At 41.8% G+C, this 24,368-nt stretch overlaps 1 protein-coding gene across 1 annotated transcript; it reads right to left on the reverse strand.

The window, feature by feature from the left end:
* On the reverse strand, positions 1 to 24,368 carry KPNB1 (karyopherin subunit beta 1). Its single transcript, XM_059046511.2, has 22 exons — positions 23,908 to 24,368; positions 23,746 to 23,804; positions 21,391 to 21,573; positions 18,724 to 18,924; positions 17,669 to 17,821; positions 15,964 to 16,023; positions 15,316 to 15,405; positions 14,850 to 14,960; positions 14,008 to 14,109; positions 12,318 to 12,542; positions 10,817 to 11,008; positions 9,892 to 10,022; positions 8,689 to 8,836; positions 8,274 to 8,345; positions 6,903 to 7,047; positions 5,215 to 5,297; positions 4,470 to 4,577; positions 3,942 to 4,085; positions 3,723 to 3,828; positions 2,953 to 3,067; positions 1,913 to 2,074; positions 1 to 1,198 (listed from the first exon to the last, which is right to left on the reverse strand). Coding segments are annotated over exons 1-22 (2,631 nt in total). The 5' UTR covers positions 23,948 to 24,368; the 3' UTR covers positions 1 to 1,197.

The following is a 24,368-nucleotide window of genomic DNA, read 5'->3' on the forward strand; positions in this document are numbered from 1 at the left end:
CAGTTTCCAAATGGTTATTTTATCAGATTGTTTAAACATTAAATTTATCCTTGTTTGCAATCCAAAAGAGTTACCTGAAATTTGTTGTTTGTGTGTGTTTACTTTTATGGTATGTTTGTTTTCTAAACTCTTTGGCACAATTTTCTGGGGGCGTTCAGACTGCCAAGATACATGTCAGGAGAGAACTTTTGTGCTGCCAATTATGAGCATTTAAATTTTGGTTTGTTTGGGTTGTGGCTTTCTTTTGTTTTCGAAGTCTGCATTCTTTATTTGTAATAATTGTATTTTTATTTTTTCTATATCCTCTAACTCCAGAGTCCCCCCCCCCACTTCTACATTCACAGTTGAACCATATTATTAGGAAAGGCGCCTTGATGAAAAGATCAGGGTGGGAGCTCTGACCATTCGTCAGTGTTTTCCCTAGAATTAAAAAAAAAAAAAAAAAAAAAAGAAAAAACCCCAAAAAACAAAACCTAAGAGCGTCTTTCCTTTTTTTTTCTCTTATATCTCTTGTGCTGCATCAGTAGACAGAACTTCAGTTAGTTTCATAAAATGCAACATCCTAACCCCTTTTTTTCTGGGAAAAAGAAACTGCAATGACTTGAAGTTGAGAATGTGGATACCGCCTCACTCACACACACTCATTCTCAGACTGTAAAGAATCCCTCACCCTCCTTTCAGCCAGCACACATACAGTACCTGTACCACGTGGCAAAGGTACACCAAAGGTGGGCTTGAGACCCAGGCTCCATCTTTCTCATCAGTAGCAAAGGCCAGGATGCCTTTTACAACAAAGCACCACAGCTGAACCCAGTCCCTCCTCCTCTCCCCCAAACTAGTCATTCCACTCGGCACCGGCCAAAAGACAGAAAAGCTAGTTCTAGCCTCTCGTGGGAAGAGAGAGCTTTCTTTTTTTTTTTTTTTAAGCAAGTAAATCCACCATTTTTCTCTTTTCCAAGATGGCCAACATTATGGTTTTCTACGAAGTCAGTGATTACTTAGCTCACTAACAGCGCTGCTGTTGATGGCTGCAGCTGCTGCTGTGGCAGGATTTTCAATGTGGTGTTTTCAAGCCTCACTCACTCATCCTCTCATTCCCAAACATTCAGCATCCGTGCACACTCCTCACTTCCGGGTTTTTCAAAAGATTGGAGATTTCCAGTGGGGGTCTCAGGTTATCATCCCAATGGTAACAGATCTAAAAACAGATTAGAAAAAAGGTCAATTTTTGAGATTCCCATATAGCCAGTAGCAAAACACCTCTCTGATTCCTACAATTAAGTGCTTATAGACTTGAATGGAATTTGTCAACTTTTCAAGGACTGATTATTTTTATTATTTTCCTATGTGCCATCTACCTGCTCTCATTAGCACTTACGAAGGGTGGGAAACTGAAAAGATAAAACTCAAAATAGCCAATTTTACTGAATCTGTGGTGTAAGATAAGTCAGTAAGTGAGAGGAAAATAAATTAAAACTACATTTCAAAGCAGAGGTCAGACAACTCCGACTTTGGGTATCTTCTGTAAAGGAAAACAATGTCTCAAAGCACTGCAGTAAAGAAAGAAAAGAACATGAGGAAAGAAATAAAGAGTAGAAAGAATTTAGGGAAAATGCCTTTATCGATGACTTTATTAAGGTCCAAAATGATTTGGGGACTTCAGTGAATTCTAGTCATGTAAGTTCTGTTCTTTATCACCATGAGGAACCAAAAATTTGGCTCAAGGAAAGACTGGCTGCCTGACCCTTCCACTATTACAAGGCTGAGGAACAAAGGCCTGGCTCAGAAGCACTATATGGGAAAGAGTACAAAACAAAACACCTAAAGAAAGCCCTTGTCAGAACAGTCTAAAGAAAATGTACCTCCTCCCCAAGAAAGCAGAAGAAAGAGGGCAGTGGAGACAAGCTCTTACCAAGCTTGGTTCTTCAGTTTCCTCAGTTCTTTTGTTGCCCATGTAGCAAGCGTTTTTGCTTTGTTAGTCTTCGATCTCCGTCCTTCAGTTAAGAGTTCATGGATCATTGGCCTAGCTTCTACTAATTTCAGTACATCCTTCCCAAATGCTGTACACAAGTCCCTGTGCAAAGTAAACACACCTGAAAATGGGCTCCTGGCCCTACAACAAGATCATATTTAGAACCTTCCAAACCAGTGCTAAGCTAGCTATAGGTTTCTTGGTATTTACCTACTTTTTAAAGCTGGAAATTTTAAAGATAAGTAAGTCTAACACCTGCCCTCAACAGAGTAAAAAAAAATGAGGTCTAAAAAAGTAGACTAACTTACCCAAGGTTCCACAGCTAATTCATGGTAAAATCAGAACTAGACTCCAGGTCTTTTTTTTTTTTTTTTTTTTTTTTTTTGCAGTACGTGGGCCTCTCACTATTGTGGCCTCTCCCGCTGCGGAGCACAGGCTCCGGACACGCAGGCTCAGCGGCCATGGCTCACGGGCCCAGCCGCTCCACGGCATGTGGGGTCTTTGTGGACCGGGGCATGAACCCACGTCCCCTGCATCAGCAGGCGGACTCTCAACCACTGCACCACCAGGGAAGCCCAGACTCCAGGCCTTTGAGCTGCTCAAAACCAATGTTCTTTCTTCTAATGATACCTCAGGAACCCTCAGTAGAGGAGGCTAAACAGAGGCAATTTGTTGACCAACATCAAAATATGGGATGGACACAGATCTGATGCTGCTTCTATACCTCACTTCATTGGGTTTGGTGGGGAGAAATTAGAAATCTGGAGGGTCTGAAATGAGATTAGAGCTAAGTTCTGGAATGAATTATTATCTGAGAACTCAAAACAGCATATGATGGGTTCTATTAAAGAAAGAAATCCCCTCTGTGCCAGAAAGGTGGGTAACTGCCATCCAGGCTACTCTCAATATTCTTTGTTACACGTCTTTCTCATTTTCTGTGACACGTTCTATTCAGCTATCAGAAGCAGGGTATAACCTACCCGATCAGTCCAGCAGCACAAGCTACTACTCCGTCTGTATGATCCTCATCTCCAGCAATGTGGTCAATGAAAGACAGAATAAATTCTACTCTGGGTTGTACCAGCATCACATCCGCTATAAAAGAAAGAGGTCTGATGAAGTCGTCTCACATTTGGCAGGACTACACCCTGTTTCAAAATTCCCAAATACTCTCCTCCCATCAGGCAAGTTTTGGGCTGGAGAACTAGTTGCATACTATTATACCAAATTATTCTTCCTCAGATTAAGGTGTCATTCTTCTAAGTCAACAGAAGAGGCAGATACTCCTATTCTTATAAGCAGATATATATATCTGTAGAAGCACAAATGGAACCTTTCCTCTAAGCCTGTAATATCAAAGGAGTGAAGTACAAATATTTCCCCAATCAATAACAAAAACATCAGGTGATAGAGGAAATCTAATCCCCCCCAATCCTTCTATTCAGATGCATGGTGGGGGTTAGGGAACTCCCACTCAGGGTTGGTACATATGCAACCAGCAGCAACAGCCTTGCTGGATCCCATCCCTTGCCATGCTCAAGAAATGTGAAGCAAGGTAGCTGAAGAAGCAGGGATCAGAAATAATAGTCTATATCCTCCCCCAAAGCTACTCCCTTCATTAGAGCCCTGTTTCTCCTTCTCCCCTTCTTTCAAGCAATAGGTGTTAGTTTACAAGTAAACTACACAATGAACACACAGCCCATTTGGCTAAGTGCACAATGGACTAAGTCAACTGGGTTGTATACTCAACGGTGTACGTTCTCCTGGTCTCCCTTCAATCCCTGGACAATTCCAGTATAGGCTTCCAAGCAGCCTTCCCTTAGCTCATTCAGATAATCCACCATGTCATAGTCTGACTGTAAGAGAAAAAGAACAGAATCTCCATCATACTGATGGCCTTTAGGTGTATATTTGTCAAAAGTCCTGCTCCTCCAGTCAGGGCTGAACTTAAAGATAGCTTTAAACTTACCTTGTCCACCTGGGCTTGGGAGGCCTGCTGAAGAGTATTCAATACAACCTCTAGATATTTTTTAAACTCTCCACCAATAGCAAGGGCAATATCACCAAACACTGACAGAATCTGTGGCTTCACAGACCTGTGGACATTTTCATTCTGACAAGGAGAAAAAAAAAAGTTAGTTCTGTCCAAAGATTCAAAAAGCTTTTTAAAATAAGCAACTACCGATATGTTTGGTATAGACCTTAAGGGACATGCACAAAGATTAGCAATGCTTACCTCTAGATAGAGAGATTATATATTTACTTTTCCTTTGTACTTTACTGGTCCCCACCTGCCCCACTCAAGTTCCATGCACTGACCATGCGTTCCTTTAATTAACTTCACATCCTTAGGTTAGAATCATCTTGTGAAAACGAACAGTTCCCTTCATAAGCCCACAGCCAACATTCTGGGACATAAACATTCCCTGTCACGGATCTTGATGTTTAAACATCTTTCTAACCAATGGTAAATTAGATTGTATGTATAGACACTCACTCCCAAGTTCTCCAGTAAGAGCTGCATCACCTCATCACAGAAAGGTAAGATGTTGGATTGCAGGGCACGGCATAAGTCTCCCACTAAGCCCACAGCCGCCAAACAAACCTGCAAAGCATCATGAAAATGACCTCTAGAACAGAAAAGGCTGCCTGCAGGGGTAAGGCATGATTTTTTACCCAGCTACTAGTCCTTTATCACTTGAACCTAAAGTCAAAGAAGAAAAGACCCTTCCTCTCTCAGATTAGTTCATTTTTAAACAACCAATATGGCAGGAAGAGAACTAGGACTGTCTAAGCTATCATTAAGAAAGGACAGGGCTTCCCTGGTGGCGCAGTGGTTGAGAGTCTGCCTGCCGATGCAGGGGACGCGGGTTCGTGCCCCGGTCCGGGAAGATCCCACATGCCGCGGAGCAGCTGGCTCCGTGAGCCATGGCCGCTGAGCCTGCGCGTCCAAGAAAGGACAGAAAAAGCAATTCACCAGGGATGGTGGTGGCAGAGGCGGATGGTTTATTGAAAACAAAACAAAACAAAACCCCTTCTTAGGGTGCTACTCTGATGTGTCTAATATCCTGTCTTTCACTGACTATTTCTAGTTCAGACACTCAGGGCAACAAAGTAGCTCAACCCTTGGGGTGATACACAGGGAAATACTACCTGGGCTACAAGATCCAGACTTTTGTACTACATTGACTACCAAGTATAAATGAGAATATAAATGTATTGTTGTGAAAAGCATAGCTTACCTGGTACTCAGCATAATTTTTCAATCCAATGCCCAGGAAGGGTTTAAAGGCCTCCATGTACTTTAAGAATTCACCACCCAACACTGTAAAGAAACAAACTATTAGCACCACAGGATATCACAGAAGTGAACAAAAATAACCATCCTACTCTCCCAAAATGTATGCACGCCAGTCAAAAGTTAGGTAGAATGTGAGTTAATTACAGATTCTATCACAAAGACTTAGGGCTGCCTTGGACAAGTCAAATTCATAACTGCTGGAAAGGCCTAACTCTTAACCCCTGGAGATAATGCCAAATCTCCAGAGTGGGATTTCACTCTGGCTGAAACTACCAAGTGGTATGGCCCTCAAGGAATGTCAAGATTAATTATGAATTGCCTGAGCTAGAGATATTGCCTCTTATCCACCTCTTCATCTGATTATAACATGTCCTCTTTGGAAGCCAGCTATTTTTTTGGCCCTGCCGGGCGGCTTGTGGGATCTCAGAACCTGGGCCACGGCAGTGAAAGTGCCGAACTCTAACCACTAGACCAGGGAACTCCTGGAAGCCAGCTTGGTCTCTAGCCAATTCCATCAAGGACTTACTTAATAAGCCAGTCAAGAAAAGCTGTCTGGGTTTCATATCCAAATCAGCCACTCCAGGAACCAAAATCAACTTCTGTGCCCTGCCAGAGTAATCACATGTTGCCAGACCAGTTGCACATAGGCTCCTTATGCTAGAAATGGGTCTGCCTTAGTAATACACCTTACAGGGCTTCCCTGGTGGCACAGTGGTTGGGAATCCGCCTGCCAATGTGGGGAACATGGGTTCAGGCCCTGGTCCGGGAGGATCCCGCATGCCACGGAGTGGCTGGGCCCGTGCGCCACAGCTGCTGGGCCTATGCGCCTCACTGTAGAGCCCATGCTCTGCAGCCGGAGAGGCCATCGCAGTGGAAAGCCCGCACCATAGCGAGGAGTGGCCCCTGCTCGCCGCAGCTGGAGAGGGGCCCACGTGCATCAACGAAGACCCAACGCAGCAAATAAATAAATAAATAAATAGATCAATAAATAAATGTTTAAACAAAACAAAACACCACAAAACACCTTACAGACCACCACTGAAGAAGCATTCCAGGTTTCTGAAGTGCTCTTTAATGTGCTTGTAAAGGCCTTTCAAGGAGCCTTAAGTCAGATATGGCTTCCCCAAAGCAATTCTGCATAGTTATCGACATGTAACACCCAGAAAATCAATTAATTCCTAGAACTCGATGTTTCATTCCATTCCATACCAGGCACCATATTGCGTCAACCTGAATCCAAAGCATTACAACCCAAACCAGAAGGTACCAAGTGCCAGGAAAGAAAATAGAAACCTTTACTTCCTCCATCCTTTACAGGAGCCAAACCTCAATAAAGCAAGTAGACTTTAGGGGAAAAAAGAACCTGATGAACATGAGGTAGGTAACAGTTCCCTCCACCCCCAGAAAGGTTGCCAATCCGAGTTGCAAATTGGCTCCCCATTCACTTCAAGGAGAGTGGCAAGGCAGTTATACACAAATTTACACTTATGTTCAATCCAGCTCTGAACTGACTCAATACCCCAAAAAGTGAGAAGATGGGACTATGCTTTTTTGCAGTCAAAAATTCTTCATGGCCATTGATACTCTTGCATTCTAAAGACATTCCCTGCCCAATTTTGGCTCACTGACCTTCCACCAGTGTGCTAACTGCCATTAGGGCATCCTCTTGCACTCCCCCAGACCCAGCTGTGCTTTGGAACATCCGTAACAGGGAAGCCATGACCACATCAGAGATCTGCAAAGCATCTTGATGTTGCACTTTCCGGAGAACATTCTGTGAAATGAATAAGAGTTCAGAATCTGTTGATTCCAAACCCTTCAATCAGAACACCATATATTTTTTTTTTAAATCAATTAAGTCCCTAGAATTCTCTTTTTTTTTTGGGGGGGGAGGCTTTTTATGCTCAGAAGTTTTGACAGTGCAAATCATCTACAATGAAACATACATTTAAATATCTCATCTATTTCCCAATTCAGAACAAACACAGGATGATCTTCCATGGTGCAAAAAGTCGCCTCCTCTGTGTTTCATTTAAGTCTGACAAATCCTTGTCAGCAGCCTCCATAATCTAGTTGTACTGGAATGGCAGTTAAATTATTTCAGCTTTGAAGAAGGACATGTCATATTAGAGTTCTTACTCATAAAACAAAAAAGCAACCCTTTCTATAGCCTAACCCCTTTACAGATGATGGTCAAGAAATTGTCTTGATAAACTGAAGCCCATCTGACTTTTCCCAATTCAATATTCCTCAAACTTCCCTCCCTACCCTTTAATTTGTTTCAACTAATGTTACTAGATCAGGAAAGACCTCTTAACAGTCATGTTTTAAAAAATTAAGTTTGGAGTAAAAAAAGAGAAGGGAATCATAGGTAAGATGACCTAGTCAGCATCACTCAATTCTAAAACCTAGAACCCACCTAAGCACTAGACAAGTTCCAAGGTTTTCCTGTTCTTGGATAAAAAAGGGAATAGCTCCTCAGCCACGCCATGACTCCAGTCACGAGCAAGGAGTTAACAGTTTAATTTTCCCAGTCTCTCCGCAGAAAGTCTACTGTGAACACCAAATACTATAAATAAATTATAATAAAGTTTCCAACAGCAATTGTTTCAAAAGATGATGGTAAAAACACAAGGCTATATTTTTAGCTCAGTGAACCATAGCTGGGAACCAAATCTGACTGGGCTACACTTGGACAACCCAATGAGAACCAGACTAAAAGTTGCTAACACAAAATAGCTGCACAGCTGGGAGGACCATCACAAATGGAGTAGTTTCCTTCCCTACATTGTACAAAAGACAAACTGCATTTTTATGGACAGACAAGAAAGGAAAATGGGAAATTACTCTCCTAATCAATCAGACTAAGGCCTTTTGAGAAGAGCTTCTGACCACCATCATCTATAACATCATCTTCAGAGTTCTGTGTGTAAATGAACTTGTCATCCTGAGATATGATTCTCTTCCCTGGAGCTATTAAGTGATAAGGCACCATCATACCTGAAGAGTTGCGCAGAGTAAAGACTGAAGGTCATTGAACTGGATCCTATCCGATGTGCTCTGGATATGTGACTACAAGAAAAAGAAGATCATGTTCTGAATAAACACCTTCTGAGAGGGCTCTAAACTCCCTCAATGCTCCCATTTTTGCTGGGTTTGCCAGGACCATTAAATAATCTTTACTGGTGCTAATGCAGGAAAGTAAATAAAAAGCTTATATACGTATATGGTGTTACACAGGTATGAATAAACTGTAGCAAGCGATACAATTTTAAGTTGCAACATATTTTGTACAAGACTTATATCTGGGAACATATATGCTTAAACACTGAAAAGAAGAGAACAGTCTTGAAACTAGAGCTCTATGTTAAGTACCACACCCTTCCCACCAGGACAGGAACGTCCTCAGTCTCACCTCCATCTGGAGCACCTGTTGTAGTCGTTCCATGATGACTAGAGTCGTTTTCTGAACTGCAGGGTAACAATCCTTGGCACTGTTTTTCACAATTTCCATTAGAGATTCATATGCAGAACTCCTCAGGTTGTTCTGGTGTCCATCAGGTCTGTAAGGAAAACACAGCAAAAATCGTAAAGCCTTAACTGAGAAAGGACAGAGAAATCATTATAATATAAACTCTCTCACTGAAAATAACCCAGAAACCAATATGGTTGCAGACCTGATCTGAGTTTGGCAAACACAATACAGCCTGAACCAAATTTTCAATCTCTGAGCCAATGACTACGTTCAATATGGTTTCCAGACCTGGTTAAACTTTAGAACGGCCCTTTTGGAAATGGGCTAAAATTGTAGGAAAAATAGTTTAAAATGCTGAAGAACCCATGTGGACAATTGAGGTTGCACAAATAGCTATGAAAAGGACAACTTGGGAATTCCCTGGAAGTCCAGCGGTTAGGACTCTGCACTCTCACTGCCAAGGACCTGGGGTTCAACCCCTGGTCGGGGAACTAAGATCCCACAAGCCGTGCGGTGCGGTCAGAAAAAAGAAAAAAAATGGATATATCAATTTTCTTCACTCATCTGCAAGATGAAGAAATGAACTAGTGAAGCATGAGAATTGATACCCAGCCCTCTTCCTAATGGTTTGAGCACGGCTTTAGGTATAGCTTACACAAAATCACAATAATTAAAGGTTGTCCCCAACTTATAACCCCTTCAAACTACACATTTCCAAAGCTCATTTATAAAACAACTGTATTTAATGACAAGTTCCTCACCCAATATCATAAATGGTGGTTAGTAATCTGGTATGGCAACTAAATTCATAATGAGAGCTACTATCTCTCTTATACCATAATCAAATATTCCTATTAACTGTAGACACTGCAAAATGAAGGGCCCTCTCTAGGTTAATTACTCTCTACCTGTAGAGAAATGAGACTATTTTCTGACTTTAATTATAAACTGTATAATTCTAAGGTAGTCAAAAGTCTACATTTCTTTTCTCACTCTTATTTAAACAATCTAGAACAGGATTCTTTTAATTTCTCCTACTGCAATGTTTCTATGATTAGGTTAAACAGTCCCCACACAAGAGGCAAAAGGAGTTGGATGCAAAGACACCACTCATTTCACACATTTCTGTGTAGTATCAGTTACCTGTCTGTGGTCTCCAGGAGCTTCTGAACTATGAGTTCAAAAGAAGAAGATAAGCAATAGGTAGCTGGTTCTTCCTGATCATCAGCTACATCTGCAGCTTCATAAGCAGCTTCAGCCAGACTGGAGAAAGCCTTAAACCCAGACAGAGTAAATATTAATTAAACTTGAAAAGAATCCCACTCCAGGATTACCTCATTTTCCCTTAAGATACCTTGGGCAGAGTTCCTTTCCAACTGATCTAAGAATAAACCAATGGCAGTGAATCTCCAATTCTTCCTATCAAGGTCATCTCAAGACAACTTAACATGTACAGCTATCCTTAAAATTAAATAAATGTATGTATGTTTATTTATATTTTGTTTCTCCTGCCTAATAATCTACGCACAATGCTCTAAGCAGCAGAGTATTTTCACCTACCACGAATGCCTGCCACTTCATTTCTTCTCTTTCCATTCACAGAAAGCCTTTTTGCCCCACTCCTTCCTTATTTTACCTTCCTCCCCCAAGCTCCAAAGGTCCTAACAAACTACATTCAGCCTATACTGACTCAACACTGAGCTGCCTACCTTCCTTCCCTCATACCCCCTTCTCAGCAATGGTTACTTTTCATAGCCAGCAACTCTCTACCTTAATCAAAATTTCTTGTCCCCAGGCAACTGAAGAAAAAAAACCAAGTCCAGATAGTTTTCCCGCTGGGTTAACATGACTCTTCTAAATGGCTCGGGAACCAGTCACCATGAGACAACAGCTCCCACTGGGTCATGCAGCTCGCATCTCCCCCACATTTTAATTGAAGAAATTAGAAAGGAGATGCTATTCAGAAAAAGCCTTCTAGTGAGGTAGACCCATTTCTCTCCCACACCTCCTACTTCCTTGCCAATGGCTTGGCCAACCTCCTCATCTCACCAGGAAGAAAATCCCTCACCCAGCACACATTTGAAGCCACTCTGGGTTCAGCACTGAGGCCCTCAATCAGACACTGCAGCAGGGGAGTCAAGTAGACATCATTGATGGCAGCTTCGGGAAGCAGTTCACAGATTCTGCCCACAGTCCATGCAGTTGTGTCTCGAACAACTACACTGGGGTCTTTCATTAATTCTATTAAGGTGGGCATAGCCTGAAAATACAACAGTTATTGGCAAAGCAAAACAAAGATTAAAGTTCATGCTGACTGATACCTCAGAAGAGGAAATACTGATGTTTCGAATTTAACTCAAAGTATCAAGATGGTTTTGTCATTTTATAAGACATGCTTAACAAATATCCAACAATATAATAAAAGTAACTGGAAAAGTGAAAAAGTCCTCCTCTCTTCACCAAATCCCAGTATACAGTTTTATTAAGAGTTTGGTATGAATACTTTCAGCAATCTTTGCTGAATTACTCAGGCAAAGATCCCAGGATGCAGCTGTGACAGCATTTAGCTATTCCTGAAAGGCTGAGAGCTATATACACTAAGCTCAATTAAAATGTACTCTTGGGGGCTTCCCTGGTGGCGCAGTGGTTGAGAATCCGCCTGCCGATGCAGGAGACACGGGTTCGTGCCCTGGTCCGGGAGGATCCCACATGCCGCGGAGCAACTAAGCCCGTGAGCCATGGCCGCCGGGCCTGCGCGTCCGGAGCCTGTGCTCCGCGATGGGAGAGGCCACAACAGTGAGAGGCCCGCATATCGCAAAAAAAAAAAAAAAAAAAAAAATGTACTCTTGGGCTCCCCTGGTGGTGCAGTGGTTGAGAATCCGCCTTCCAATGTAGGGGACATGGGTTTGATCCCTGGTCTGGGAAGATCCCACATGTCGCAGAGCAACTAAACCTGTGCGCCACAACTACTGAGCCTGTGCTCTAGAGCCCACGAGCCACAACTACTGAAGTCTGCGTGCCTAGATCCTATGCACCACAACAGGAGAAGCCACTGCAATGAGAAGCCTGCGCACCACAACGAAGAGTAGCCCCTGCTCGCCGCAACTAGAGAAAGCCCACGCGTAGCACACAGATCCATGCAGCCAAAAATAAATAAATAAATTTATTAAAAAAAAAAAAAAACTATGGAGAATTATGATATAGCATTTAGTGAAAAAACAAGTTTTAAAACTATTTGTACAGTAAGATCTCCATTCTGTTGCATATATATGCACACAGAAAAAACCTTCAAGGATAAATACCAAGAATTAATAATGTTATCACTGGGCAATGGGATTAAAGGTAGCTTTTTCTTTTTGGCCTTTTCTGCATTTTTCAAGTCATATGATTTTTGTAATAAAAAAAGAAATATATTTTATGCCTCACTGACAGCAAATAGCTAACTAGAAGTAACCTTTGTGGATAACTATTTACAGCTTTGTTCTTAAAATAAAGGCAAATCTTCAAGCAAAAAGTTTAAATAAACAATAAATATCCCACTTTCCACCCACAAACTCCCTCAGCTTCACCTGTATAACTAGTGGTTTGAGCTGATTGGGCTCTGGTCCTTCCAAGATACAGCCAAAAGCCATCACTGCTGCATCCCGGTACCGCCAATCAGGGTTCTTGATGTGTTCTTTGATGAAGGGGAGGACATGAGGGACAATGTCATCTTCACAGCAGGTGGCCAGGAGCATGAGGCACACCCCAGCCGCTTTGCAGGGGTTCCAGTCGTCATCATCATCATTTTCATCCTAGTGAAAGAATGTGGCACTAATTAAGTTTTTGTTCAAAGAATCCCTTTAACTCAAAAGGTCCTCTGACTACTCCCAAATATCACTACAACATAAGCTTTGGGGAAGTAAATAAAATATAAAACCTTCATATCTTTATCCTTTCCACAAAGATTCATCACAGCACAGCCTTTGTTAAACAAGATGCAGATAGAGGGAAGATACTTCTTAGCACTATACAATGAGATGAACAAATTCCAACTACATGCAATAAGGATGAATCTTGAACACATAAAGTAAAAAGCAGAACAAAAGGGCTTCCCTGGTGGCCCAGTGGTTGGGAGTCCGCCTGCCGATGCAGGGGACACGGGTTCGTGCCCCGGTCCGGGAAGATCCCACATGCCGCGGAGCGGCTGGGCCCGTGAGCCATGGCTGCTGAGCCTGCGCGTCCGGAGCCTGTGCTCCGCAACGGGAGAGGCCACAACAGTGAGAGGCCCGCGTACAGGAAAAAAAAAAAAAAAAAAAAAAGCAGAACAAAAGAATATATGCTACATGATTCTACTTATATAAAGTTCAACATCAGTCAAAATCTATGCTGTTAAAGGTGAGGGAGGAGTTAACGACCAGGAAGAAGACACTGGGGGGATGGGGGTAGGGAGTGTGGTTCTGGTGTGCTAGTAAATATTATTTCAATAAAAAGTTAAAAAACATTCAATTCAGATCTCCCCTTGAAACTAGAATTCAAGCTATATCCTTCTTATTGTGGCTGTTCACACCAGAGTAATTTAAGGCAGGCTGCTCATGCAACTTCAGAAAATTATATACCTAAAGAATGATTTGTTCCCAAATGAGAAAAGCACAACAAAAATATACAAAAGTGAAAATACTAAGGTCAAAGATAGAAAAATAGCAACTGTAAAACTAAAAGATGAGATGAAAATTTAAGGGAACACCCAGTCTATTTCAAACTAAGTATATCTCTAAATAATCTTTCAAGATTGCTATACTAAAAGAGTCATGTACTTCCTTAAAAACAAATTAAATTCCTGTGTACGAAGAAATTTTGCAGTGCTCAAAGTTACAGCGTTGTTTCCTCAAAGCGCTGCCAGTTCTTTGATGATATTTCACATGCACCAGAAGAGATGAGGTGACAGAAATAATCTTTCCAAACACCATACCGAGAAAAACTGTGATGCATGAAGCTAAAAGGGAACAATGGCAACCAAGATACACTTCTTATAAGATAATTTCTCTACTTACTCATTAAACCCACATCCCTCATGAAGTCTTACTACATTTATTTTGTCACAAACTACTCAGAGCCTAGAGGATCTTAGAGATCCAGCTCAGCTCTTCCCGAGTCATCTATAACAGAACATCAACTAGTTCAAGAGTTGCTGAGTTCCTTTGTGGCAACTGTTCCACAGCAAACCAACCGTTAACAAGGCTTCACAGCTCACCTGGCTAGATCTGGAAGGTAACTCACCTGTTTAGTTAGTGTCTGTGTGAGGATTGGAACCAGGTACTGTAGTGCTCCCTTGGCATAAAACTTGCTGGTGTGCTCAGGGGGCCGTCCTTGCTCTGCTGCCTGAGGAGAAACATAAAGCAAATTCTGGACAGCAGCAAACAAGCTGATACTAAAGGCATACAGTGAGAGCTGCCCACAGGCCTGTACAGAAATACATGGAACACATGGTAACATGCAGTGTGTGTGGTCTTTGGAGGCGCTCATTTGTGGGCTACTTCAATGAGATTCTTTTAGGCCATACATATAATCTACCTTAAAGGACCAAGGCAACCTTAAGAATTATATTCTTTTTTCACTAAGTGACCTCTGGATGAAGAGATTTATGAAGTTTACATAAAGATGCCAAAGATTGTGCTTTTTGTAGGACATAAAGACAATCAAGGTTGGAAACAAAGCTTGAATTCGAATTTGTGAGTGCAGAATTAACCCCTTTCTCCGTATCTAATACCTTCACCAGAGTTAGTAAGCTATCAATTATACATCCCATGCTTGCATTAGGCCTTCCAAAAGAAAATAATTCAGCATCACATGTCACCTGGTTAAAATATGACTTCCTGCTGCCCCCTTGTGTTCACAGTACTAGTATTTTCAACAAATCCTGACTGGTAAGAACAGGAGATGCTTCATTCCTGATCTGTCTCCCTCATGAGGGCCTTTGGCTAGCAGAAAACCCAGAATCTCTACAAATGGAGATACCCTCTAAGCCCAGTCATAATAAAGCTCTCCCAGAGGAAAAATAATATCCACAAAAAGAGGTAAGTCCCAAAGCCCAGTCAGAATAACAGCTCTCCCAGGCTCACCTCTGAAGCTTCAATGGCCAAGTCCATTTCCTCATCACAGACATTGGACCAGAATTCTATCCCTTGTAGGGCCACCTCATCAATGTCACTTTTCATTGCTTCAATTGTGATCTTAAGAGAGAAAACACGACACCCCAGGCCCCAAATAAGTGCTGGTTCAAGTTCGACCCCTCCTATAACCACAGATACTCTATTTTCAAAAATGTAGATTTATGAAAGCTAGGTCTGAAATGAAAGGTAGGAAAAAGAAACAGATTTTTAAAATATACTCTTCTTATTAGTACAAAGGTAGCACAAGTTTTCTTGGCACACTGCTGATGAACTTAAATCTAATATGCAGACTCAGGGAATTTCCTTGATTTCACAACATTAAATAAAAAATTACAGAACTGATGAAACAGCAACTAAGAATAATGGACTTTTGCAATTAGCTCTATGCTCAACTACATAAAATAAAAATACTTACTGCAAAAAGAGCAGGACCCATATATGTCTCCATGTACTGATAATATAAGGACATTATCTTCACCAGATTCTGTAAGGCAGCCACTCGTACCTTTTGCAAACATCAAATTAAACAGTTTACTATTTAGTTTAATAACAATGCGATCTGACAAAGGGAAATAACCACTTCACTCAAATGGGTTAATAATCTATAGGGTCAATTGAAATGTATTTCCTTTCCTTCTTTTTTACTTTAAAGATATCTGTGGAACTCCTGGCAGGACTAAACTCACTAACGCCCTCAGACTGGATGTTACTCCCACTGGCTTTAAGGGTCAAGGTTTAGGTTACTGCAATAGGAAAGCTGTTTCAATGGCTACAATGGAAAACAATCACTTGAACAACCTACAGCAATTAAATAGCAAAGCTGATCAAAAACCATTTCTCCCTTAAATCTTTTTTAAGAGGGTGACAACTTCCATCATGTTAGCTTTCCAAGGACTATTCTTCCCTCTTCTCCAATTCAGGGAAGAAAAATTCTTATTTCGTAACACTATTAGTCAAACCTATTTCTGAAGTCACCAGATTCCAACATTTCAAACTACTATGCTAGAGTTAGCATTTCCTAGGAAAGGTAGAATACAAAATTTTCACATGATCTCTCACTTACCCTTGTATCTGGACACTGTGTGGCTTCACAGACCACCTGCATAATAAAGTGCCTTTCGGACTGCAAAAGAATAAAAATAAAGAAAATGAGAAGCGTATAAACCACATATATGAAGATTACTAGACTATCCCTTCAAAGAAAACCTCTCACTCCCTCAGGGACCCACACAACCCTGGACCAATCAAGCAGGTTTTCCTGACACAGTAATGAGACCATGAAGGCTCTACAGAGTTTGCCCCCAGTGTCTATTATATGACCTGCCCTCTAAGGAGGCCCTGAATCTTTTAATCCCCCAAATGACCTTCACTAACAAGACTTGAGGAAGGAAGCAGACAGGAAAATGTAGGTCACAGGATTGAAATAAAGATGGTTAAAACAAAACAACCCCCCCCTACATTAGGAAAAACCCCTTCCTTGTATTTAAAATTTAAGAGAGGGACTTCCCTGGTGGTCCAGTGGCTAAGACTCCGTGCTCCCAATGCAGGGGGCCCGGCTTCAATCCCTGGTCAGGGAACTAGATTGCGCATGCCGCAAGTAATATCCCACATGCCGCAACTAAGACCCGATGCAGCCAAATAAATAAACAAATAAATGTTTTTTTTAATTAAAAATAAAATTTAAGAGAATTCAAACAAACCCAGATCAAATGTGGTAAGATTCAGGAGAAGACTAATGAACTACATTTTCCAAGCAATTAGAATTGCAGTTTGCTTTGGTTTCTTAGACCTCCCTACTTTGTCCACTTTAAGGCCAAGAAAAGGCAAAATTCCCAACTAAAGCATCAACAAACATGCAAAAATGCTTTCAGACTATATCATCCAGCAATTGACTTCTGGGTATAAATCCAAAAGAACTGGAACAACTTCTCAAAGATATATTTGTACACCCATGTACACAGCAACACTATTAACAATAGTCACAAGGTGCCCATCAACAAACGAATATAATGGAATTATTATTCAGCCTTTAAAAGGAAATTCTGACACATGCTATAACATGCATGAACCCAAGACATTATGCTAAATGAAATAAGCCAGTCACAAAAAGACAATTCAAATACAGTATGATTCTACTAACATAAACTGTCTAGAGTAAACAAACTCATAGAATCAGAAAGTATAAAGGTGGTTGCCAGGGATTGTAAAGGGGAAAATGGGGAGTTAATAATATAATTTCAGTTTTGCAAGACGAAAAAGTTCTGGAGATTTGTTGCAAAACAATGTGCATATACTTAACACTACTGAGCTTTACACTTAAAAATGGTTAAGATGGCAAACTTTATTTTATTGTACATTTTAACACAACTAAAAATAAATAATAAGGGGAAATACTTTCAGGCAAAATAAACTTTATGTATTAATTTTCAAAAGCACTTTCCTAAGGAAGTATGAAACAGCCCAATTTGCATAATTTTTTTTTTAAAATCCCAAAGCATAATCACACTTTGGACTGCAAAAGGGAAAACCTAAACCTAGAAACATTTTAGATCACATTATTCCCAAAAGCCTGATGAGAAATGGCAAATACCTACTCCATGGCCATTTCACACAACACAAATCTTAACTAGACGGGAAATAAATGCTTCTAAACAAGATGGTACCTTCTAAGTCATAAACTTAAAACAAAACAAAACAAAACTTTCATTTAACTCTCTCTCACGCCTCACCCTCTGAACCTACACCTTTTAATCAAGAGACACTTTTACCTCTTTGTCAAAGTTTGCTTTGGTGAACTCCAGTGAGTTCAGGAGTGCATTAGTAGCCGCTAGCTTCACATTATTACTAGGCTCTTCTTTCCTCATCCCCTGGATTATGGCAGTCAGAATCTCATTGGATTTATCCTGTAGCTGCTCTGGGTCCTGAAACAGCAGAGAAGTGCAGTGAATATAATAATTGAGCTCATGACTAATCAGCAGTCCTTTCAACTGTAAAATCTATTTGAGAGAGTATCATGAGACTTTCCTGATCTTTTCCCACACATTTCCATTTAGGGACAAACCACCTGCAAAATATCCCAGGGTCTGGTAGTCCAAAATTGAACTGAAACAAGTTAAACTCATCAACTTCATCTCTGCTTCTTAGCATAATGACTCTGGGCATGAAGTAATGCTGGCTTTTTTTTTCCCCTTCTGTGCAAATGGAGATGGCAGTCTGGTGTTTTTTTCCAGGCCATCTGTACCAACTGAAGTAAAGCTTCAGAACATCTGAGGACCAAGGATCAACACCTGGGCACATCTATGGAGTCTAAGTCCAGGTCAAGTGCTGTGGACTTCTTTGCTTCATCAAATCTGTATATCAAAACAGACACCAAGAGTAGTAACCTCAGCAGCAACAACAGTCCAAGAAGGGCTGCATTTAACATACTGTGTTGTGGCTCCAGTGGTTAAACCACTACAGCAAAAGCTGGCAAACTGTTTCTGTAAAATAGTAACTGAAAAAGTAACACAGCATCCTTGGTACATTGAGGATCTTCAGAAAGCGATCAGATCAAGGAGAGGAGAGCATATCTATGTCCCTCCATACAGGGATTTCCATCTTGAGTTTGTAAACCTTAAGTCTCTTTCCTTTAGGGCATGCTTAGCAATATGAGGATAAATTAACTACCTAAATATAGAAGTCTAAAATAACAAATAAAGCAGTCCTACTTTCAAAACACTCTGCAATAGCTTGGTTTTTTTCATGATGATAAAGAATAATTCTAATACCATGCATGTTACAACTAGAGGGAATCAGAGGTATGTAAGTTAGACACAGCACTTACTATATCTTGGCAAATGTAACCAATAGCTTCCAATGTCGACTCTTTCATGTGCTCTGTGCTGTTCGGGTTTGTGACATTGGCCACCAGCTGAGGAATGAGTTCTGGCCATTGGTTCACTGGGATCTCTGCACAAGCAATACCAGCCACACACTGCGAGGCAGAACTAGGCCGGTAAGTTTCTGTGCCCAAAGTCTGCAAAACCTGTACGCAGGTAAACACACAAAAAGACAAAAGGTATCAATTTTAATACTACTTGAATATATTTTGCCTACCAGCATACCTTACATCAGTCTCTGAATTTTCTATAATACAGAAAAGTCGGAAAAGGCATATACAGTATAGGCCACCTGTTGGGAAAACAGCAGCCTCAATACCAACAGCAGCACAATCAACACTGCCCCAGAGCCTAGAAATGAAACCAATTATCTCCTAGTTCCAAATGGAATCTCCAAAGCCAGATACCTCACCTCAGTGTTCAACACAAGGTAAGAAAGCAGCAAAGGCATGGGTACAGGTAAAGAATGAAACCACAACTGACCCTGGGTTAATCATTACCATGATCAGCTAATTCTGTCAATGAACTCACTAAGAATAACCAGTCCACTCAAAAGGCAAACAGTTAACTGTTCCTGGCATGAACACAGGACAAAGAGTAGCTGCCAGATATTCAGGCCAGCTCTGCTGACTAGGTCAGGTCACTTAGTATCCTGCTTTGTAGCTAATAATAATGAAATACCCATCCTTCCCCCTTATACGGTATATCATCAACCCTGCCCACTCCCAACAGCTCTACCCAATAACAGTTCTGATTGATTCTAAATGAAGGTTTTGCTCCCTAGGGTTACCAGAGCTAGACTGAACTTTAACAAAAACTGTTATGGGGAAGCGGGCAGGGAGCAGGGATGAGATGAATTGTCCAAAAGGGCAGGGGCTGAACAGGTATTAATCCAAGTCTGACTAAGAAATCCAGGGTGCTTTTATACTATATTGCACCATCTCCTAGTACATACGTGACCATAATGAATCCCACTCTATCTTTAACTTTTCTCCTTTAAATTGCTTCTAGAAGACCATTAATTAATATTACTTGAGGGGATTTAGAGATTACAAATGTCTAAATCCTGAGTACTGAAAGTTATTTTTTTAAAAGTAGGGGTGACCCTAATGATAACAGTCAATTATCAGAAATAAGAGGAGTAAGAAATTAGCTCTCAACTGTGTCCAGACCCACATTTTAAAAAATAACCACCAGCACTGAGAAAATATTACCAGATGTGCTATGAAAGGGAAAAAAGCCCAAGATAACTGCTATTTTTTTTCATGCATGAAAACTCAATAATGTCTATACAAATTCTTACTCAAAAATTTTAAAAAATTTGGTGTTAAGACTGATGTGCCCCCCTCCAAAGTCAACTACAGTTCCAATCATGTCTTCTCTCATTTACTATTGTGTAATTTGAGGAAAACGAGAAATTGAATGAATACAGTTAAGTATCAAGATTTCCAGTGATTATGGGACTTCCCTGGTGGTCCAGTGGTTAAGACTCCACCCCTTCCACTACAGGGGCATGGGTTCAATCCCTGGGTGGGGAACTAAGGTGCCGCATGCCACCAAAAAACAAAAACAAACAAACAAACAACAACAAAAGATTTCCAGTGATTAATGGAATAAACTTCATTTATATCAAATTACTGAGAGGAGGATTAAAATGTTATTATATAAGGAAACCCAATGTGGATAGAAACAGTTCTACATATTCCAAAGAAGATTCAAAATAAGTTGGCTTTTGTAAGCTAGTTTCCTGTCATGAGTTCCTCCATGCAAGAGTGAAGAGGGAAGGAGGTACATAATTAGAAAGAGAAGTTACTGCCGTAAAGAGCACTAATTTACCTAATGCTGACACCCAGAACCAGGAAACAGAAGACTGATGTGCAGAACCACGACTAGCACAAGTACAGACGCAGAAATCCCCCCACTGGTTTCTCCTCAAATACCAAGGACCAACTGATGACTGCACAGATGTTCAACTTACTACCCTCTGCACCTTATCCATGTAACACAGGCCACTAAAGAACCCAATTTAAAAAATTAAGCATATACGTCCATATATTCTGAGTTCTTTGCTGCAGCAAGAATTATGGATTTCTAATTCAGCAAGCAAATCACAAGAACTCCATAATGCAGTGCAACAAGTGACATTCAATTTTCCTCAAAATAAATAAATAAATAAAAACTAAAAATCCATCAGCTCACTTTTTAAACACCTTGACAAAAAGCCCGATGTTTCTAGAAGTTTCTCATTATTTGCTAAGTAGATAAAAACACGATTAATGTCATAATATTATTTCACAAACTCTTTGGGCTTGAAAGCCCAGGAGATCATTTAATTCCCCTTCCGACTCCACACAGTGCCATGCCTAAAGCACCAAACAATGAGAACTATCTACAGCAGAAGTTCAGCAAGAGCTAAGTGCTAGTTAACTACGGAAGAATCACTTGGAGAAAGACAGTTTGAGAAAGAAGACTTATATCAAATACATTTTTTACCTTCAAGTTAAGTTTAGATCCCAGACATCTATTCCACTGTCAGCTCTTTCCCATGTAGATGACAAAAGAACTGACATTCCCCAGGCTAGTATGACCAAAAGGAGATGAAAGCTACTTACATAATTTTTGACTTCCCGTCGAGCATTAGCATCAATAGCAAGCCACCTCTGCTGATACTGTGTCTTGATATCTGGATCTTTAGATGTCAAAGAATTCTTGATTTGTAGACCAGCTGCAACTCTGGCAACCTGACTGTTTCCTGGATTTGCCAGCACTCTGGACAGTTCCACAAGGAAAGTGGGCTGTTAAGATGTGAATGAAAATACCTCTTAGGAATTTCATCAATTGAGAATAGTACCAAAAAAACTGGGGAAACCCTGAAATTTTTAGGACACATCATAATATTTCAGAAAATGCCAAAATATCTACTTCAAGATTCCTATAAAAATGTTATTTGGCACATGAGGAAGTCATCCATCTTCTCACACAGACTCAGCTTAACAAGGAGTTACAGGTTTTCCTATCAACATCAACTAAGAGTGCCCAAATCTTCACATTATATCCCCCAGAATTAAAGCAAGCTTGACAATGTGGTAGAGGATTCTTCTTCATACCTAGAACAAAACCTGGTACTCAGTAAATTGTATTTGTTAAATGAATATGTTATGACAGGGTAGAAAGTAAAATTGTTACTTTTAAAATTTAGATTAAAAAAATCTTAGTCCAAAAAAAATGACACCCAGGGTGGCTTTTGATCTTGTGGAAGCAGGTATAAGAGAGGGAAGTACTTCTAAATGTAAAACACAGACTTAGGAGGCTAGTGTTCTCTAGTTTAGTTTTCAGTGTTTCAGCAAAATGGTAACAGTGAAAAAAGATTTATAAGGAAAGAGTGATAACAAATATTTAGAAATAGGGGGCAACTGAAAAGATTAAAATGTCAAGGAAAATGACACACTAAAGGTTCCTATTCCTTGAGCTGTTCCTAGTCTTGAGTTGTTTAAACATTACGGTAGATTCTTGAAAAGTATACTCAATCTTTTGTACTGCTCAGGTCCCCAGTTTGGTTTAAAAATTTGGTTTAAAAATTTTCACACACACTAGTCTTCCTGCAAAAACCTCTCTCCAATGGAAAAGCTAACAGGAAAAACTAAAAGCAGATAGTTTACCAGTAACAAGTCCTGCAATCACAGTGGAAAATAATTCTTAAAAGTTTTATTAATTATATACCACTAAAGAATGTTAGGAATGTTGGGAATAAGATAAAATGTTAGGAATAAGAGAAAAGGCTCCTTGCAAATTTAGCAAAAGAAGAAAAGAGGAATATATACCAAGTGGAAATATTATCAGTCTATACTAGTGGATAAAAATCTTTTCTATGGAAAGTTAAGGATAAAAAGATTAGTAGTAAAAACTAAGACACAGAAAGGCAAAAAAACACAAAAAACACGAAACTCCACAAAACACACAAAAACCAAAAACCATTCAAAGGCAGTTTGTATAAAATAAAAATACGCCTTGTCACTTTTTTTTCTTGCGTTATTTTGCCTAGGTAACACAAAAGAACCCATTTGGTTACAGTGTTATTTACAACTATTACCTTTAAAAGATGTCTAGTATCATTCACCCTTCTCTCTGCTCCCCATCCCCCCAACAGGAGGGAATCCAAACAGAAACATTACTGGCACATAGGCTGTTTCAACCAATCAATACATCTCACAATTTTATACAGAGATCCAGTCTCTAGGGGACTTAACATTCATTTCTTCTGTACCCTTTAAATTTGAAAATATGAAAAACGAGGAACTTTCCTCTGGAAACAGGCCCGATCTCAAGGATGAGCCTCAGCCTGTTATCTGGGTGCAGATTTAGTCTCTACTGATCCGGGGGGGCGCGGGGGGGAAATACAAAAACCCGGGTGAGGAATACCCAGTCAAGAAAGGGAGAAACACTGCCGGAAATGGTTTAAGAGGCATTCGGGTGCAGGCCTGGCCATGAGCACAGACCAAGGGAGACTGGAAACGGTAGAGCTCTGGGAAGTAGGCGGACAATCACAGGGGCCATGGGACAGGAAGGAGAAGCCGGCCCCGGTACCAACAAGGCGGGCGGCGGGGTTCGTAGCTTCCACATGGCCCCTAGGCCCGGCTCCCCCACCCCCACCCTTGCTGAACACGCAGCGCCGCGCAACCTAACCTCCCCTCCCTCCCTCTTTCTCCCTCCTGCTGCACCGCCGCCCTCAGGCTGCACGCCGATTGGGTGGCAGTCACCCCGGCGCGCCGCGCCATTGGCCAGCTGCCGGGCCCGGGGCGGGACACACCCACCGGCTTCCCGATGGCGGGGTTAGGTTGGACGGGGGGGGGAGGGGGACGGGATGGGGCGGGGTGGGTTCCCGAGGCCTGGGCCTCCGGGAGGGCGGGAAGGCCCGCATGCAGGGGATGGGGAGACGGCGGGATGGGGGACGGCGGTGTGGCACGCACCAGGTTCTCCACGGCCGCACGCTCCAGGAACTTCTGCGCCGCTTCCAGTTCCAGCCGATCTGGGGGGAAGGAAAGTGGGAAAGGGGACAGGGTCAGAGGGGCCAGGGCTTCCCCTCCCCCCACCCAATCACCTCAGTTCGACCCCCGGCCCCCGCGTCCTACCGGGAGACACGGTCTTCTCGAGGATGGTGATCAGCTCCATGGCGGAGGTGGTGGCGGCGACTCCTCTTAGGACGACGGCCCGGCCTCTCGGGCGGCGGCTCTAACTGGGGATGGGGGTTGGGGGTCGGGTGGGAAGGGAGGGTGGGGTGGGGGGCGGGGGTCACCACAAGCCCATTCACCGGCTCCCTCTTGGTAGTCGCTCCAGCTCCCCTTCCTTCCTCCTTTCCGTCTTTCCTCCCTCCTAATTTGCTACTGGCGGCGGCGGCAGCTGCTCCTCTGACGGCGGGGGAGGGACCCCGGGGGCAGCTCAGAGCGCGGCTGGTGCTCGGGTGGCGGAGGGAGAAAGAAGGGAAGGGAGGCGGTGAGTGAACGGCGGCTCGCAGGGAGGGAGAGAGGGGGAGGGAGGAAGGCGGAGGGATATTCGGGCCGGACCTCTCCGCGGCGGCACCGCGCTACATGTC

The sequence above is a fragment of the Kogia breviceps genome, chromosome 19 (genome assembly GCF_026419965.1).
Source record: "Kogia breviceps isolate mKogBre1 chromosome 19, mKogBre1 haplotype 1, whole genome shotgun sequence".
Taxonomy (NCBI): domain Eukaryota; kingdom Metazoa; phylum Chordata; class Mammalia; order Artiodactyla; family Physeteridae; genus Kogia; species Kogia breviceps.